The following is an 18,227-nucleotide window of genomic DNA, read 5'->3' as shown; positions in this document are numbered from 1 at the left end:
CGTGGTTATTGTTTGGTGTCACGCTCCATAAAAATCCTTCACATCGCGTTTTAATGGGCCAAGGCTCCTTTAACAATGCCAAAGAGGAGTCAAGAAAGAGGCACACCAAAGCCCCAAACATCGCACACATGTACACCCAAGTGATCAGGCAAGCTGCCAAGGTCGTAGGACAACACCCAAGCCTCAGGTGCAGGACCACAACCCATGCGAGCGGCCCACCGAGTGCCCATATGTGCCATCGTGCGCGCATGCCCAAATGATACACGTCCCTGTGTGAGGCCAAGAAAGCCAACAAGCGCGCACCCCTACCCCAGATGTATGAGTCCAGACACACGCGAGAAATCACACCCGTGTGGCACCTAGGCGACAAGCCCCACACGCACTTCCCCGTGTGCACCCCATGGAAGCAGGCACCAAGATGTGTGCACATTGCAACACACGCACGCCTTAGACGCACGTAAGTCCCTGCGCACGCGCCCATGGGCGAGACCCTTTGAGACAATGCTGGAAGACGTTTGGCATCAATAGACAACTTCGAAAGCTTCTAGAATGCTTGAGACACGACCAGACTGCTCGCCCATAGCCTAGACAACCCCAAATGGTCTCAGAAGGCACTAGACAGTGCCAGTGCACTCGAGAAAGGCCTGGACACGTCTGGAAGCACCCAGGCAGGCCAACATAGTGCCAAAATGGGTTAGACAACTCCACACAGTCCCGAAAGCCTCTAGAAAGATCTAGAAAGTGCCAGAATGTGCCGGATGATACTAGATGGCTCATAGACATCTTGGAACATCCCAACTCCAGCCCACACATAAATGTTCTAGATTTATCTATAATGGTATAGAAGAACCTAAGAGAGTCTAGAAACTCCATGTATATACTTGGATGCTTGTAGAAAGACTTAGTGTAGCCCAAGAACCTTCCAAGACACATTGAGAAGGCTCTAGATGAGCCATAACCGACCCTCGAGGATGGTTTAAACCCCTTAGGTTGGTGGGGCAAGACTATAAATAGCCCATCACCCATCATTTGTACACAATCAATCAACAATCAACAAACGATTCAAGAGTTGATCATCAACGAAGCTCTCAATCATTCTCTTAAACTCACTCATTTGCCCAACACTTTGTGTACCTAAGCACCTTTAATAGGCAAAAACTCTTCATAAAGGCTTACTTGGTACTTCTTTAATAACAAGACAACCCAAGTACCGCACATTTGATTGTTGCAAATAATAACCACGTGACAATAGGCTCTCCAGCTAAATATTGAGACTGAAGATTATATATATAGATTTAGGTTAAAGTCGACTTATAAAATCCCTAATGCTTTGGAGAGTATTGTGGATAAAAATTTAAGAAATAAATAGTAATCTAAACATATAGTCACTAAAGTAATAAATAAACATAAAAACTTAATAGATAAGTTAGTCTAAAATATACTTAAAATCTATGGATAATTATGTTAAATGACAAAAACTGCAATAAATATTTTTAAATATAGATGTTTATCAATGTCTATCACTGATCGACGGTTAAATTTTAATATATTTATAAATAAATTGATTCATTTTATATGTTTAAAAGCAACCCTAAATCCATTGTTTGGTTAAAGATTTAAAATATTACTTGTGTTAAGACAAATTTCCACTCTTAACCACAATATTAAATTTTTGTCTACATGTCAAAATTTCCATTAATATTTTCATGTTTCCATGAATTTGATATCGACATAAAAAATGAATCGATATTTCCATTATATTATAAAAAATCTACGAAACATAATAATTAAGCAATAAAATTTACTAAGGCAAATATAATATAAATAATTGACATGTAATCTTGATTAAAATCATAAAATATTTATTTATTAATTTAATTTTTTTTAATTTTTTTAAGAAAAATCCATTGAGATCGAAATTTTATTGATATTTCTATTGAAATTTATGTAAAACTAAGACCTCAATATTTTCATCGACATCTATATTTTAAAAAGTAATTGCAATGAATAGTATTTTTAGAGATAACAACCAAATGTATAACAATATTTTTAAAAAATTGCAGATATAGGTCTATCATTCTTATCAATAATATGGTTTATCACCGATAAACTATTTAAATTTTATCATATTTATAATTTTTTATATTATACTATATCTATTAGTAATTTAAATTTAATAGTTATATTTGTATCGTTCGTATTTTAAACCATGAATATAACTCATCCATAACTCGACTGACGTGACCAAATGTCAATTATTATTTATTTATGTTTTTTTCAAACGTCAATCTTTTTGAAGAAAAGGAAAAGATAAAATAGTGAATAACGAACTGCATAATTTTCTCGGCTGTGGGTTGGTTGTGCCGACGTGGGCACACAGCAGCCTCTACATTTTTGGGATTGCACTCAAGTCCGAGTAAAAGAGTCATTTTTTATCATTAATTTTTTTACATGAATTAATGGGAATCAACGAGTCCAAAGCAACTCCCGTTTTAATGGGTAATAAAGAGAAGAGAAGAAAATTCCCAGAAATTTAAGCACAAAACGACGAACTGAATCGAAGTAATGCAAAATGGTGCAGTGTGTTGCCTCCTAAATCTTCAACCAAAATCATACAGTTGATTGCTGAGGCTTAATGATCAGATCCCTTTTCTTTTCTTCCACTTTTGTGCGAACCACTTTCACCTCTTTCACTCCTCGTTTCACACCCATCCCTGTTCTTCGTTGCCCAGGTTCTGATTTTCACATTTCTGTCTCATCCCCCCAATTTAGTGATGTTTATGCACCTCAAAATTTGAGATACTTTACTAATGCTTCATGGGTTCTTCTGGTTTTCTGAATTTGGAATTTACTTGATATTTGATTCTTCACTGTGAACTTGCTTCAGGGTCGATTGGAAATATTAATGCGATTTTGATTTTTGCTTGTTATGTTGAAGTGGGGTTCTGCTACTTTGATGCTTAATGGGTCCCCGTCCTCCACACCCCCCTCCCCCACCCTCCTCCCCCCCATTTAGTGATGTTGTTGGTGCACCTGAAAATTTGAGATACTTTACTTATGCTTCTTGGGTTCCTCTGGTTTTTTGGATTTGGAATCTACTTGATATTTGATTCTTCATTGCTGAACGTGCTCAAGGGTCGATTGGAAATATTAATGCGATCTTGATTTTTGCTTGTTATGTAGAACTCGGGGTTCTGCTACTTTGATTCTTAATGTGCTGTGTTTATGTTACCTCACTAGAACGATGGAATGAGTGTTTGGCTAATTTGTAGTTCATTCTCGCTTTTTTAGTCAATTAAAATGTTTATTTTGTCTTTATTTGTTTATTTTTGGAATACCCATCTCGGAGCTTTAGTTTTGAATGGAGGTCAGTTAACTTGAGATATGACATCGACTCGACCAGCTTCTGTTTTTCACATTTAATTTGATCGATTCTGTTATAAGCTAACAGTAAATGAGAATCCACTGAAGTGTTTCTGTAATTGGAGAGTTTAACATGAAACTAATTGGTTCTTGTGTTATTAGGCATTGGGGTCGGAAATTCAGCTTCATTTTGCAGTAAATCCTTTTCAGTTTCCGCTAAGTCAACATTTTTTATGGAGCAAGCCCCAACTGCTGATGAGGTTCAACAGGTTGAACTACTTGATGCGACCGAGGATAATCATGGAGGCGTTATCGTGGAAATGGATAAACCTATGGACTGTGAGATCTTTGCGCCTATCCTCAGAGCTTCAATTGCACATTGGAAAAAACAGGTGGTCATTCTTCTTTTTCTTATATTGATGAGCTCACTAGTAAACTTTATGTTACCCCTTTTGCTTACACACCTTCAAATACTGTAAGGTCAAGTTTACCCCATTGTCATTTCTTTGTTATGTGGACTATGGTAGGCAAGCTTTTGCTTTTCCCTCAAAATTTAATGCCACTGTTAAAAGCAATTAATTTCTTATTTCTGTTTAGGTTTTTGATACATCTGCCATTTCTTTTGGCCTCATTCTTGAGTCCGTGGTCTCCAGTATCCAGCTTCTTAAATTAAACCTAAAAATTTTCCAAAATACTTCCCAAAATGCTAGTAGATAACTTTTCCACCAGTAGTTACCTCACTAGTTACCAGTATAATTGCATGGAAATGTGATGAATAAATTTTCATTTTGGCTTTAGTGTTGAAAATTTTGCAGGGAAAGAAAGGTGTTTGGATTAAACTGCCTATTGAGCTTGCTCATCTTGTTGAAGCTATTGTTAAGGTGATACTCCAATATAGTTTTTTAGATCATTTTAACAGTAGATTTAGGAACTTGTACTTTCAAGTGCTGCAAGTAATTGTTTTTATTCTCTATAGTTCTTTGACCAGATATTGTTCTTCGTTTAGGAAAGGTTCTGGTACCACCATGCTGAGCCGAAGTATTTGATGCTAGTGTACTGGATACCTGAAGGTGCTCATACTCTTCCTGTAAATGCTACCCATCGAGTTGGCATTGGTGCCTTTGTATTGAACGACAAGAAAGAGGTACATTTCCATGCGCTTTATTACTGCAGTGTACCAAGAAGAGAAGCTTAGTTCATTTCTTCATGAATATCTCTTTATATATACTTCACTCATAATTAGGTGAGTAGTAATTATGTTTGCAACAACAAACTAGAGTTGAGAAAGACTTTCCATGGACGTCTAAAAAAGATGAAATTTTGTGTTTTTTCAAATTACTGAGCAGCAAGTATTCATTTAATGCTGTAAGCCTGTAATAGAGTTACTTTTCAAGGTTGGATGTGCTCCTTAATCTTTTTTTAAAGAAATTATTATGCCTAGGCTTCCACTAATAATTATGTTGATTTATTTGCTCAAATTGGAGGGTACAGCTGAAACAATCAGGCCTGGCAATTCGCATGTAAGTTGAACTTATCTAGTGGTTTAATTACAGTCCTCAATCATACTCAAGTTGTGTTATTGACCTTTGTCAATTAAGGATAAAATGAATCTCTCTATAAATCGGGCTAAATAAAAATCATCCAATATTTTCCCGCAAGGAAACATAGTCGTTTTACAGGCAGTCAATGAAGCGAGAAGTATTTTCCATGGCAGGTAGTCATTGTGGATAGTTGTTAGAAATAAGAGGCTTTGTAGATAGTTTGTAGCCCCGAGAGTATTTTAGTATTTTACTTTACCCTAGGTTTATTTCCTTTTTTTTTGTATTAGGGCTTGCTAGAGCCTATAAATATGGCTTCTCTTGTAACTTTCATTTTATGTTAAAATAATAAAAAGCGACTTCATCGTGGTTTTTTCTCCTTGTTCTAGGGTTTTCCACGTAAATTTAGTGTTTTCTGTTTTCTATCTTTTAACATGGCATCAGAGAGTGGTGACGAAATCCTAGCCGCCATTGGCAAAAACCAACCGGTGCAAGATAACCTTAGTTCTGCACCAGCCTCGCTTCCGCCACAGCTGCCGATGGGGCCTCTGACCACCACCGCTACTGCCACCACTGACATTGTTGCTACTATTGCTGTCCAAGCTGCCGTTGATTGATATCTTCAGTCCATGCATATTCGTCCAACTCTAGCACTGCCGCAACCTTTTGTTGGAAACCCTAGCGCCACCACCCTTTTTCACAGTGTTGTCGGTGTTCCTCCCTGTTATCGAGTGCCGCCGCTGCCTATCCCTCCAACCTTGCTGCCGGTAACCGAAACATACACCTTGAAGCCGAGATTGATGAGTCGTCCGCCTACCACAGAGGTAAATCCCTTGCCATGGCAACAAGCCTCTCGCAATCGCCGGGAATCCCTGACTCCTTTCCCTTCCAGCCACAAGCAACCTACCTGCAGCCGTCGGGCCTTCCTCATCATGTGCCGCCTAGTTATGTATTAAGGTTTGATTGGTTTATCTTTGGTAATGGTTCAAAAACAGTTGGCTAATCTTCAAGAAAGTTTTCAGCACAAATCGCTGCTCTTGGGGCAGCCCTAGGTGCTTCCACAAACTTAAATTCCAGTACAGTGAATTCTGACAATCCTTCCGGTCTACTGATGTATCCAAAGAATTCGGTAACCTCTTTCCCTACTTTAACTACTACAAATTATTTGTCTGGATTTATGGAAAATTCTTCAGGGTTAATTGCAAGAGAAAAGTTGAATGGTCAGAATTATTTCTCCTGGTCTCAGTCCATTAAAATGGCTCTTGAGGGGTGTCACAAGTTTTTGGGTATTTAACTGGTGAGATACCAAGACCTAAGCCAAGGGATCCTCAGGAGCGCATTTGGAAAGGAGAAGGCTCCCTACTTCGATCATTGCTGATTAATAGTATGGAACCTCAGATAGGGAAACCGTTGTTGTATGCGGGATATCTGGGATGCAGTTTAGAAATTATATTCTAAGAGGCAGAATGCATCTTGTCTTTATACTCTGCGTAAACAAGCTCACGAGTGCAAATAGGGGATGATGGATGTCACTTCATACTTTAACAAATTATCCCTAATCTGGCAAGAGATGAACCTGTGTCTTGAAATTATCTGGGATTGTCCTTGTGGGGTGTCCAGTATTTCGAGATTGAGGAAGTCAATCGTGATTATGATTTCCTAGGTGGTTTGAACTCCAAGTTCGATATAGTGCGAGGCCGTATACTGGGATAGAGGCCTATACCTTCTCTTATGGAAGTGTGTTCTAAGGTTCGTCTAAAGGAAGACAGAGTCAGTGTTATGAGCATCATGACTGTATCTGCTGTTGATCCTGCTGCTTTCAGTGCGAAATTATCTGGTTCTGATAGTGATAAGCAAAATGGAAAACAGACCCCAGAGTGTGAACATTGCAAGAAACCCTAGCATACGAAAGATCAGTGTTGGAAGTTACATGGTAGACCACTGATTGGCAGAAGACGTCCTCTAAATGACAAGCCAATCTTGGTCGGGCTCTTATGAGTGAATTTGTGAGTGTCTCCCAGTCACAACCTCAGATGAATTGCCAAAGTGACCCTAGTGTCTCTTCTCTTAGGGCCGTTGCTCAATCAGGTACCTCTTAATCCTTAAGTCTCCTCAGCATAATGGTAAGAAACCATGGATACTTGATTCAGGAGCTGTATATCATTTGACTGGATCGTCTGATAATTTTCTATCATATCTTTCGAGTGCTAGTAATGAAAAGATTCGGATTGCAAATGGGTCCTTTGCTCCTACTGCGGACAAGGGTCATATTTCTCTTTTTTATGATTTAACTTTACAGAATGTGCTGCATGTACCCAAAATATCTTACAATTTATTATCTATTAGTAAGATAACTAGAGATCTGAATTGTCAAGTTTCCTTCTCACTAGATAATGTTTTCTTTCAGGACTTGAGCTCGGGGAAGACGATTGACATTGTCTGGCACAATGGAGGACTCTATTTCCTTGATAATGATGCTTCCTCTAAGAACTGTTATAGGACTAGTGTGTTGTCTTCTTATTTTTCAACTTCAGAAAAAGATTATATATTGTGGCATTTTCGCCTCGGTCATCCAAATTTTCAATATATGAAATATTTATTTCCTCATTTATTCAATAAAGTTGATGTCTCTTCTTTATCTTGTGATATGTGCATTCGTGCAAAACAGCATAAGGTCACTTTTCTATCTTAACCTTACAAACCTTCTCAGCCTTTCATCCTTATTCATAGTGATATTTGGGGTTCTTCGAGTATTACCACCTCTTTAGGGAAACGTTGGTTTGTGACCTTTATTGATGATCATACTCGTCTTACATGGGTTTTTCTCCTCACTGATAAATCTGAGGTTTCATTGATATTTCAACAATTTTACACTACTGTTGAGACTCGGTTCAACACCAAAATACTATTCTTCGTAGTGATAATGGTCTTGAGTTCCTTAATCATACCTTTCTTGATTTTCTGTCCTCTAAAGGCATTGTCCACCAAATCTCGTGTGCCTATACCCCTTAATAGAATGGGGTGGCTAAAAGGAAAAATCATCGTCTCCTCGAGGTTGCACGGTCTCTCATGCTGTCTACTTCACTTCCATTTTATTTATGGAGGGATGCAGTTTTGACTAGAGCTCATCTTATTAATTGAATGTCTTCCCCTAGCCTCCAACTCCAAACTCCTCTTGAATGCCTCAAGAAGTCATACCCTACCACGGGGCTTATTCCTGATGCCCTTTCCGGGTTTTTTGGTGCACTGCCTTTGTCCATAGTCATGGCCCTAACCAAACTAAGTTTACCCATTATGCTCAGAAATGCATCTTCTTTGGGTATCTCCTTCACCGGCGAGGTTATAAATGCTTCCACACTTCTTCCCGAAAATACTTCATCTCTATGGATATAACGTTTCTTGAGAATAATCCTTTCTTCCACGTTAGTCATCTTCAGAGGGAGAGTACTAGTGAAGAGACTAACTAGTCCACATCTTCAGTCCCATCTTTTCTCGAACTCCTTCCTGAACCCATCCTGAGTGCCCATGACACCGTTCTACCCACTAAATAAGTTCCTTGGATAACTTACTACAAGAAGAATCTCAGAAAGGAAATGGTGTCCCCTATTGCTCCGCCGTATCCGGTCCATGAATCTGAACCAACATAAGCTTGAGGTACTATTTGGCCCTAATAATATTAACTTGTGTGTCGAGGATGATATTTTTATTTGGTTGAGAATGACAGGATTGACATGTTAGTTCCAGAGAATAATAGGGTTACTAGCAGTGATGAGACTTCGACATAAACATAAGAGGGTGAGACTCTTCCTTAGGCTGAAAAATGTAATCAAAATCCCATTACAGATGAAGATTCAGACAAACCAAGGGATTATAATATCTTTCTTGACATGCTCATTACATTGAGAAAGGGCACCAAGTTCTTAACCAAGTACCCCATATATAGCTTTCTGTCTTCTGAGTTCAAGGCGTTCACTGCCAGTCTTGATACAACAACAATACCGAAAAATATACATATTGTTGAAATTATAGTTTAGCCCTAAGGACGTTTTGGTCCTTTTATGTGGTGTCTACAGTCTAGGGTTTCTTACTGTTTGATTATTTATACTTGTCCATGTAATGTGTACTGTGTATCTGAATTAAATAAAAAACTCTTATCGTGGTTTTTTCTCCCTGGTCTAGGGTTTTCCACATAACTCTGGTGTTTTTCTTTTCTACCTTAACTTTTCAAGATGGTATCAGAGCATGGTGATGAGAATGTCGCTGGAATAGAAGAGATTCAGTCATCGACTCTAGCCGGGGATGGAATTCCAGGGGAAATTTCTCACAGTGCTGAAATTAGGGCTGTCGTCGACCAATATCTACGGTCATTACTTGGACCGATTCAAATCCAACACACGAGACAACAGCTTCTCGTCGATCTAGCAGTTACTGCCATCGAGGACCTCCGTCGCTACCGTTGACGACTTCAACCAGACACGAACGCCTGCTGTCGACGACTCCATCGTTCCAACCGCCAATCGTTACCGATCGTAGCCCAAACACAATCGATGGAGTTTTTCCAGGTCAGTTGTCCTCTCACCTTTCATCTTTTTCCCTTTTGTCTTCTCTGCCCAGCTCCTCGACCTTCCATCCCTCGATAAATCTGAACCAGACCTCAACCTACCTTGATCTACCCAGCCTTCCGAACTTGCCCGACCTCTCGATCTACCAGAACCTACCAAACCAGATGATCCACCTGAACCAACCAGTCCAGCCAAACCAACCGGTCCAACCAAACCCGGTCCAGCCCAACCCATTACAGCAAGCTTTTTTCTCCTACCTTTTACCCTCTGGTCAGCCAGCTCCTACAACGATTTTTAATGGGACCGTTAGCGTTCAACCTACAACGGAAGAAACCATATCATCAGGGGTCTATGGGCAGAAACAACCTACAACGATTTTTAATGGGACCGTTAGCGTTCAACAGCAATTGGCAAATTTGCAGCAGCAGATTCTTGCGCTTGGGGTAGCCGTTAGATCTACGACCAATCCGTCAACTGATTTTCTACCAGATACATACCCGAGAGTTCCGTTATGTTCAAAAACTCCAGTAAATGCTTACCCTACTTTACCTTTCGCAAACATTACATCTGGTTCTGTGGACAATTCTGCAGGAATTTCTATCGGCGAAAAACTTAATGGCCAGAACTATTTTTCTTGATCATAATCTGTGAGGATGGTTCTCGAGGAATGGCATAAGTTCGGGTATCTAACTAAGGAGATATCCAGACCAAACCCTGGGGATCCTCAGGAACGTATATGGAAGGGGGGAGGATTCTCTCCCTCGCTCAATTTTAATAAACAATATGGAACCCCAGATCGGGAAGCCTCTTCTTTACTCAGCTTCGGCTCGGGATATTTGGGAAGCTGTCCAGAAACTTTATTCGAAGAGGCAGAATGCTTCACGCCTTTATACATTGAGAAAATAGGTGCATGAGTGCAAGTAGGGGACTGTCGATGTAACATCCTATTTCAATAAATTATCACTATTGTGGCAAGAAATGGATCCGTGTCGGGAAATAGTTTGGAATTGCCCAGTTGACGGGGTTCAGTATTCGAAGATTGAGGAGGCTGACCACGTATATGATTTTCTGGCTAGCTTAAACTCGAAATTTGATGGTGTTTAGAGCCGAATTTTGGGACAAAGACCAGTGTCGTCCCTAATAGAAGTTTGCTCAGAGGTCAGATTGGAAGAAGATCGAACTAGCGCTATGAATGGTACAACGACTAATGCCTTAGACTCTGCTGCGTTTGGAGTCAAGTCATCTGGATTAGAGAATGACAAACGGAGTGGAAAGACCCCTCCAATTTGTGAACATTGTAAGAAACCGTGGCATACGAAAGATCAATGCTGGAAATTACATGGTTGACCTCCAAATGGCAAGCGGCGTCCTTCGAACGATAAATCTAAGTCCAGTCGAGCCTTCGTTAGTGAAACAGTTGATGGTGCTCCTCCAGGAACTAATCAAGTGGATCCAGGTACAGTTAGAACTGGCAATATTGTCCAATCAGGTACTCCCCATTCCTTTAGTTTCTTTGCTGAGGGAGATGAATCCTGGATCCTTGATTCCGGAGCAACGAACCATCTAACTAGATCATCTGGTCAATTCCTCTCCTATTATCCAAGTGCTGGAAATGAGAGAATAAGAATTGCAAATGGGTATTTGCCCCTGTTGCTGGAAAGGGCCATTTATCTCCAATTCAAGGACTGATTTTATAGAATGTCTTACATGTGCCAAAGATATCTTATAATTTGCTATTAATCAGTAAGTTAACTAGAGATTTGAACTGCAAAGTTGTGTTCTCAACAGATAATGTTTCGTTTCAGGACCTGAGCTTCGGGAAGATGATTGGCACTGCCCGGCACGATAGGGGGCTCTATTTCCTCTTCGAGGATGCTTCTTCTAGGAGTTTATCTAGCACTTGTTTACTGTCTTCTCTTACTTTTTTTGAAATTGATTTCTTATTATGCCATTTTTGTCTTGGACATCCAAACTTTCATTATATGAAATATCTATTTCCCCATTTATTTCGAAATGTAAATGTGTTGTCTTTGCCGTGTGATGTTTGTATTCGTGCAAAACAGCCTAGGGCGTCTTTTACCTCACAACCCTAGAAACCTTCCCGGCCCTTCCACCTGATACATAGTGATGTTGGGGGTCCGTCGAATGTCACAACGGTGTTAGGTAAACGATGGTTTGTCACCTTCATAGATGATCACACCTGTCTTACATGGGTGTTCCTTCTTACAGACAAGTCTGAAGTGACGACGGTCTTTCAACAGTTTTACACCATCGTCGAAACCCAGTTCAATACCAAAATCGCCATTCTTCGAAGTGACAATGGGTGTGAATTTGTTAATTAGTCCCTTCGTGAGTTTTTAGACTCTAAAGGTATCGTTCACCAAAATTCTTGTGCCTATACTCCTCAGCAGAATGGGGTGGCTGAACGAAAAAATCGCCACCTCATTGAAGTAGCCCGATCTCTCAGGATACTTGCATCCTTACCCTCATATCTCTGGGGAGATGTTGTACTTACTGCATCTCATCTCATCAATCGGATGCCCTCCCGTGTGCTCAAATTCCAAACCCCCTTAGAGCATTTTAAAGAATCTGTCTCGTCCACCCGCCTTTTCCCAGATGTTCCTCTTCGGGTGTTTGGGTGCACCGTTTTCGTTCATAATCACGGTCCTCACCAAAGTAAATTTGCTCCTAGGGCCCAAAAATGTGTCTTTGTTGGGTATCCGCTCCATCAACGGGGCTACAAGTGCTTTCAGCCTTCTTCTCGAAAGTACTTTATCACCATGGATGTCATATTTCTAGAAGACAAACCCTTCTTTCCCGTTAGTCCTCTTCAGGGGGAGACTTCGAGTGAAGAGGCTAACACTTCCACCTACTCTGTTCCGTTAGACCTATTTCCTGAACCTATCCCTGAAACAAATGAGCTTGTCCTCCCTACAAAACAAGTGCCTTGGATAACCTACTATAGGAAGCATCTCCAAAAGGAAATAGTTCCCGAAATTGTTCCTCCTGTTGCTCCGTCGGAAGGTGTTCAAGAGTCAGAACTAGAACCGGCTGAGGCTAGTCACAATGACAATGAGTATGTTGAAGGTGATATAGTGAACTCTGGCGAAGTCAGGGATGATGGTAGTAATGAAGCGCCAAGTGATGCTCAGGGGACTGAAAATGAACAACAGTTGGGTACAGATGAACAGGCAGATAAGATTAGTGAGATTGATGCTACCTTGGATTTGCCGATAGCTCTGCGAAAAGGTACAAGGTCGTGCACCAAACACTCTATGAAAAGCTTCTTGTCTTACAGTAACCTGTCTACGAGATTTAGAGCTTTCACCACTAGCCTTGACACTGTGATGATTCCAGGCAATGTGCACAAGGCTCTGGAAATTCCTGAATGGCGAGCTGCAATTATGGAGGAAATGTGGGCTCTTGAGACTAACAAACCGTGGAATCTGGTTAGTCTTCCGAGAGGTCACAAAATAATAGGGTGTAAGTGGGTTTTTACTGTCAAATACAAGTCAGATGGAACTCTCGACAGATATAAGGCTAGATTGGTTGCAAAAAGATTCACTCAGACGTATGAAGTGGATTACTCAGAAACTTTCTCACCTGTGGCAAAACTTAACACTATTCATGTTCTTCTCTTTGTGGCTGTTAATCAAGACTGGCCTCTACATTAGTTGGATGTGAAAAATGCTTTTTTGAATGGTGAGCTAGAAGAAAAGGTATATATGAACCCACCTCCATGTTTTGAAGCACAGTTCGACAATCAGGTTTGTAAATTAAAAAAATCCTTGTATGGCCTGAAGCAATCCCCTAAAGTTGGTTCGATCGGTTCACCACCTTTGTTAAATCTCAAGGGTTTGTTCAAGGACATTCAGATCACACCTTGTTCACTAAGAAGTCAGCACTAGGGAAAATAGTTGTCTTGATTGTCTATGTTGACGATATTATACTGTCAGGGGATGATTTAACAGAGATTGACAGGTTGAAACGACGAATGGCAGATGAGTTTGAGATCAAAGATCTCGGTGACTTGAGATATTTCCTAGGAATGGAGGTAGCAAGATCAAAGGAAGGGATCTCAATGTCTCAGAGGAAATACACTCGAGATTTGTTGAGAGAGACTGGAATGACAGGGTGTAAACCTGCAGATACACCGGTAGAAGCCAACTACAATCTGATCGAGTCAGTAAATGATGTTCCTGTGAACAAAGAGAGATATCAACGGCTTGTAGGGAAACTGATATATCTTTTGCATACCAGACCTAATATATCATATGCAGTGAGCTTGGTCAGTCAGTTTATGCAGGCTTCGTATGAAAGACACATGGAGGCGGTTACACGAATTTTGAGGTATCTAAAGTCTTCTCCTGGAAAGGGCTTGGTTTTCAGAAAGCGTGATAAAAGGTGCATCGAGGCCTACACAGATTTGGACTAGGCTGGTTCTGTTACAGATAGGAAGTCCACCTCAGAATACTGTACTTTTGTGGGGAAATTTAGTTACCTGGAGAAGTAAGAAGCAAGGTGTCGTGGCTAGAAGCAGTGTCGAAGCCGAATACAGGGCTATGAGCTTGGGTATATGTGAAGAGATTTGGTTGAAGAAGGTTCTGGTAGATCTACATCAAGAAAGTCATGACTTGATGAGACTTTACTGCGATAACAAGGTTGTTGTTAATATTACAAATAATCCGGTTCAACATGACAGAATCAAATACGTTGAGATTGGCTGACACTTCATCAAAGAAAAACTGGATAACGGTAGCATTTGCATTCCTTATGTTCCGTCCAGTCAACAAGTTGTGGATGTTCTCACCAAAGGGTTACCCTAGACAGACTTTTGACACCTGTGTTAGCAAGTTGGGTCTCATTGACATCTACGCCCCAACTTGAGGGGGAGTGTTGAAATTGTAATTTAGCCCTAAGGGCGTTTTGGTCCTTTTATGTGGTGTCTACAGTTTAGGGTTTCTTACTGTTTGGTTATATATACCTGTCCCTGTAATGTGTATTGTGTATCTGAATTAAATAAAAAACTCTTATCGTGGTTTTTTCTCCTTGGTCTAGGGTTTTCCACGTAATTCTGGTGTTTTTCTTTTCTACCCTAACTTTTCAAGACATATGACTTTGGAAATTCCTGAGTGGAAGACTGTCATCATGGAAGAAATGAGAGCTTCTGAAAAGAATGATATGTGGGACCTTGTAGCTCTTCTTAAAGGGCATAAAACAGTTGGGTGCAAGTGGGTGTTCACTCTAAAGTATAAATCAGGTGGAACTCTATACAGGTACAAGGTTAGACTTGTAGCAAAAGGGTTTACTCAAACTTATGGAATAGATTATTTTGAGACTTTCTCTTCTGTAGTAAAGTTAAACACGGTCTGAGTCCTTTTTGTTGTAGTTAATAAAGACTGGCCTCTCCATCAACTTGATGTAAAAAATGCATTTTTAAATGGTGAATTAGAAGAAAAGGTTTATATGAGCCCTCCCCCAAGTTTTAAAGCTCAATTTGATCATCGGATTTGTAAACTCAGGAGTCTTTGTATGGTTTGAAACTGTCCCTGAGAGCGTGGTTCGACATGTTTATTACCTTTGTAAAGTCACTCTGATCACACTTTGTTTACAAAAAGGTCAGTATCTGGGAAAATTGTTGTTCTGTGTATGTAGATGATATTGTCCTATCAGGAAATGATATTACTGAGATCACCAGGCTAAAAAAGAAAATGGCTGACGAGTTTGAGATCAAAGATCTAGGGAATCTAAAGTATTTCCTTGGAATGGAGGTGGTAAAATCAAAGGAAGGGATCTCTATCTCACAACGGAAATTCACTCTTGACCTATCAAAAGAAATAGGTATGACTGGATGTAGACCTGCTAACACTCCTATTGAATTCAATGTGAAATTGGGAGATTCTGTTGACAAAGTTCCTGTTGATAAATAGAGGTATCAACGTCTAGTGGGAAAGTTGATTTACTTATCTCTCACTAGACCAGATATTTCCTATGTTGTCAGTATTGTTAGTCAGTTTATGCAGGCACCCTATGAAGAACATATGGAACCTGTGAATCGGATTCTGAGATATTTGAAAAGCTCTTCGGGTAAAGGTCTAATGTTCAGGAAAACTGACAGGAAATGCATTGAGGCTTATACCGACTCTGATTGGGCAGGATTAGTTATTGATAGAAAGTTTACCTCTAGATACTGTACTTTTGTGTGAGGTAACCTAATTACTTGGAGAAGTAAGAAGCAAAGTGTGTTGCTAGAAGCCGTGCTGAAGCTGAATACAGAACTATGAGTTTGGGAATCTGTGAAGAAATCTGGTTGAAGAAAGTTCTGCATGATCTTCACCAAGACAGGGTTTTACCTATAAAGCTCTATTTTAATAATAAAGCGGCTATAAGCATAGCCAATAATCTTGTACAACATGATAGAATGAAACATGTAGAGATTGATAGACACTTTATAAAAAAGAAACTAGACAATGGCAGTATTTGTATTCCATATATTCCATCTAGTCAACAAGTCGTTGATATTCTCACCAAAGGGTTACAAGCAAAGTTTTGACTCATGCATTAGCAAGTTGGGTTTGATTGACATCTATACCCCAACTTGAGGGGGAGTGTTAGAAATAAGGGGCTTTGTTGATAGTTTATAGCCCCGAGGGTATTTTAGTATTTTATTTTACCCTAGATTTATTTCCTTTTTTGTATTAGGGCTTGCTAGAGCCTATAAATATGACTTCTCTTGTAATTTTCATTTTATGTTAAAATAATAAAAAGAGACTCTCTATTGTGGTTTTTTCTCCCTGTCGTAGGATTTTCCACGTAAACTTAGTGTTCTCTATTTTCTATCTTTTAACAATAGTTTTATGGAATTTAAGTTGTAATTCCATAAATTGGCCAGTCTTTAACATGTATGACAGAGGGACATCAATTTTTGTTATTTAATGTTCTGCATCTGCATCATAAATCTGGCGGTACTTGTTTGAAAAATTATTGTATTAGCTTTTACTGTTGTCTATTTTTAGTATCTAAAATTTTATCATTTGTTCAAATGCATTCATGAGCATTTAAACAAATGTTCCACGTCCGAATATGTGCTATAATTTGGTGAAAATTTTAGGTACTCGTGGTTCAGGAAAAGAGTGGAATGTTCCGAGGGACTGGTGTATGGAAGTTTCCCACAGGAGTTGTGGATGAGGTAAATAGTTTCGGTTACGCACTGATTCCATATCTGCATATAAGTATATTTATAATCTTGCAATTACTTGGCTTGCTAATATCAAGGGGGAAGATATATGCAAAGCTGCAGAGAGAGAAGTCAGAGAAGAGACTGGTGTAAGTTAAATAAGTTACATGATCAAATAAGCTTATATTATCTGGTCATCAGTTGTTTATCATGTTAGTCCCAATAAGAAGTTATCCTAAAGTTTCCAGGTTTATGCTTCTACAGATCGATACAGAATTTGTGGAAGTTTTAGCATTCAGGTATGAAGTTACACTTTTCAATAACAGTTTGAATGGTCGATAGAATTTGGCTAGCATTTATAGCCATAAATTCTTCTTTTAACCTCTTAAGATTGCATGTTTAGTGTCCGCAAAGACAGAGGATGTTGTTCAATTCTTTTCTTTTTCTCACTAAAGTTTATTGCTCTTTTTATTATTTTGTATCCCATTCAAATTTTTGCAGACAGACTCACCAAGCATTCTTTGGGAAATCAGATTTGTTCTTCGTTTGCATGTTGAAACCACTAACCTCTGAAATAAGCAAGCAAGAACTGGAGATAGAGGATGCACAGGTACGTCCGGGTTTACTGCGCAATACTAACAACATGAAAACGAAATACTTTACAGCAACATGTCATGTAACAGATCAAATCAGATCTTAGTAATCATAAACTTGAAACTTGGTGCATATATCATGGTACAAAATGTTAAATCAATTGCCTCGTAAACTTTCAGACCTGTATGAATGTTCTGATATTTGTGGTGAAATAACCATCTTTTCTAGTTGAATTTTGGTTAGTTCAATTGCAATACTGATTAATCCTTACAATTGCATCTGATGAAAAAGACTTCCCAAGTAAGATTTACACCAATAGCTGCCACTTGTGTAACTGTTGTAACCATTATCGTTGCAGTGGATGAAACTCGAGGACTACACCGCTCAACCATTGATCCAAAAACACGAAGTATTGAAGTACATCAACAACATTTGTGTCACAAAGATTGAGAAGCAGTATTCTGGATTTTCTCCTGTGCTCACTTCCACAGCGTTTTCGAGTAAAAGAAACTTTTTGTACCTAAATGAATACGACCTGAACAGGCGGTGAGGCCTCATAATCAGTCCTTAATAGATACTATGTTTCTTGATCTGCTCATAATGTACACATTTGCCAAGCAGCATGAATCTTGTTTCTTTGCTTCATTTTTTAGGCCTTTGAACCATACCCTTGTTTCAGATATTTAAAACAGGGAAGATTTTGTGCTTCCCTATGGACTGTTGATGGAAATAAGAGGACAACAATGAATCTGATGGTTTTAATGTCTGACCTCCTTATGGCTAGAAATAGAATCAATTTCATTCAACATTCTCCTCCCATTCTATTTTGTCCCTCACTCTCTCATGCTGTGTATATTTCAAATAAATTATGGTATCACTTGAAATAGAATAATTTGAAATACTAATGGATTTTGCAAATTTATAATTTGACAATTGCATTTTAACATTTTATTATTAAATCAACGTGAGCTCAATTGACATGAACATGTAATA

General features: G+C 39.2%; 1 protein-coding gene across 9 annotated transcripts; it reads left to right on the top strand.

The window, feature by feature from the left end:
- The first annotated feature begins 2,324 nt into the window (after nucleotides 1-2,324).
- Nucleotides 2,325-17,996, top strand: LOC120073996 (nudix hydrolase 2-like). 9 transcript variants are annotated; one of them, XM_039026952.2, is made up of 10 exons: nucleotides 2,458-2,732; nucleotides 3,526-3,755; nucleotides 4,179-4,244; nucleotides 4,370-4,507; nucleotides 4,855-4,883; nucleotides 16,590-16,652; nucleotides 16,739-16,789; nucleotides 16,889-16,939; nucleotides 17,142-17,250; nucleotides 17,593-17,996. In XM_039026952.2, the coding sequence occupies exons 1-10, from the start codon at nucleotides 2,636-2,638 to the stop codon at nucleotides 17,782-17,784; spliced, it is 1,026 nt and encodes a 341-aa protein (XP_038882880.1). In that variant the 5' UTR covers nucleotides 2,458-2,635; the 3' UTR covers nucleotides 17,785-17,996. The 9 variants fall into 9 exon arrangements, with proteins under 9 accessions (XP_038882882.1, XP_038882883.1, XP_038882880.1 ...); XM_039026949.2 differs by having other exon boundaries at nucleotides 16,575-16,652; XM_039026953.2 differs by having other exon boundaries at nucleotides 4,848-4,883; nucleotides 16,905-16,939.
- Nucleotides 17,997-18,227: the final 231 nt, after the last annotated feature.

This window comes from Benincasa hispida, chromosome 3, assembly GCF_027475165.1.
Source record: "Benincasa hispida cultivar pf3 chromosome 3, pf3_genome.v1.1, whole genome shotgun sequence".
NCBI lineage: Eukaryota > Viridiplantae > Streptophyta > Magnoliopsida > Cucurbitales > Cucurbitaceae > Benincasa > Benincasa hispida.
Note: the sequence above shows the minus strand (reverse complement) of the source record. Positions and strands in the feature narration are given on the sequence as shown.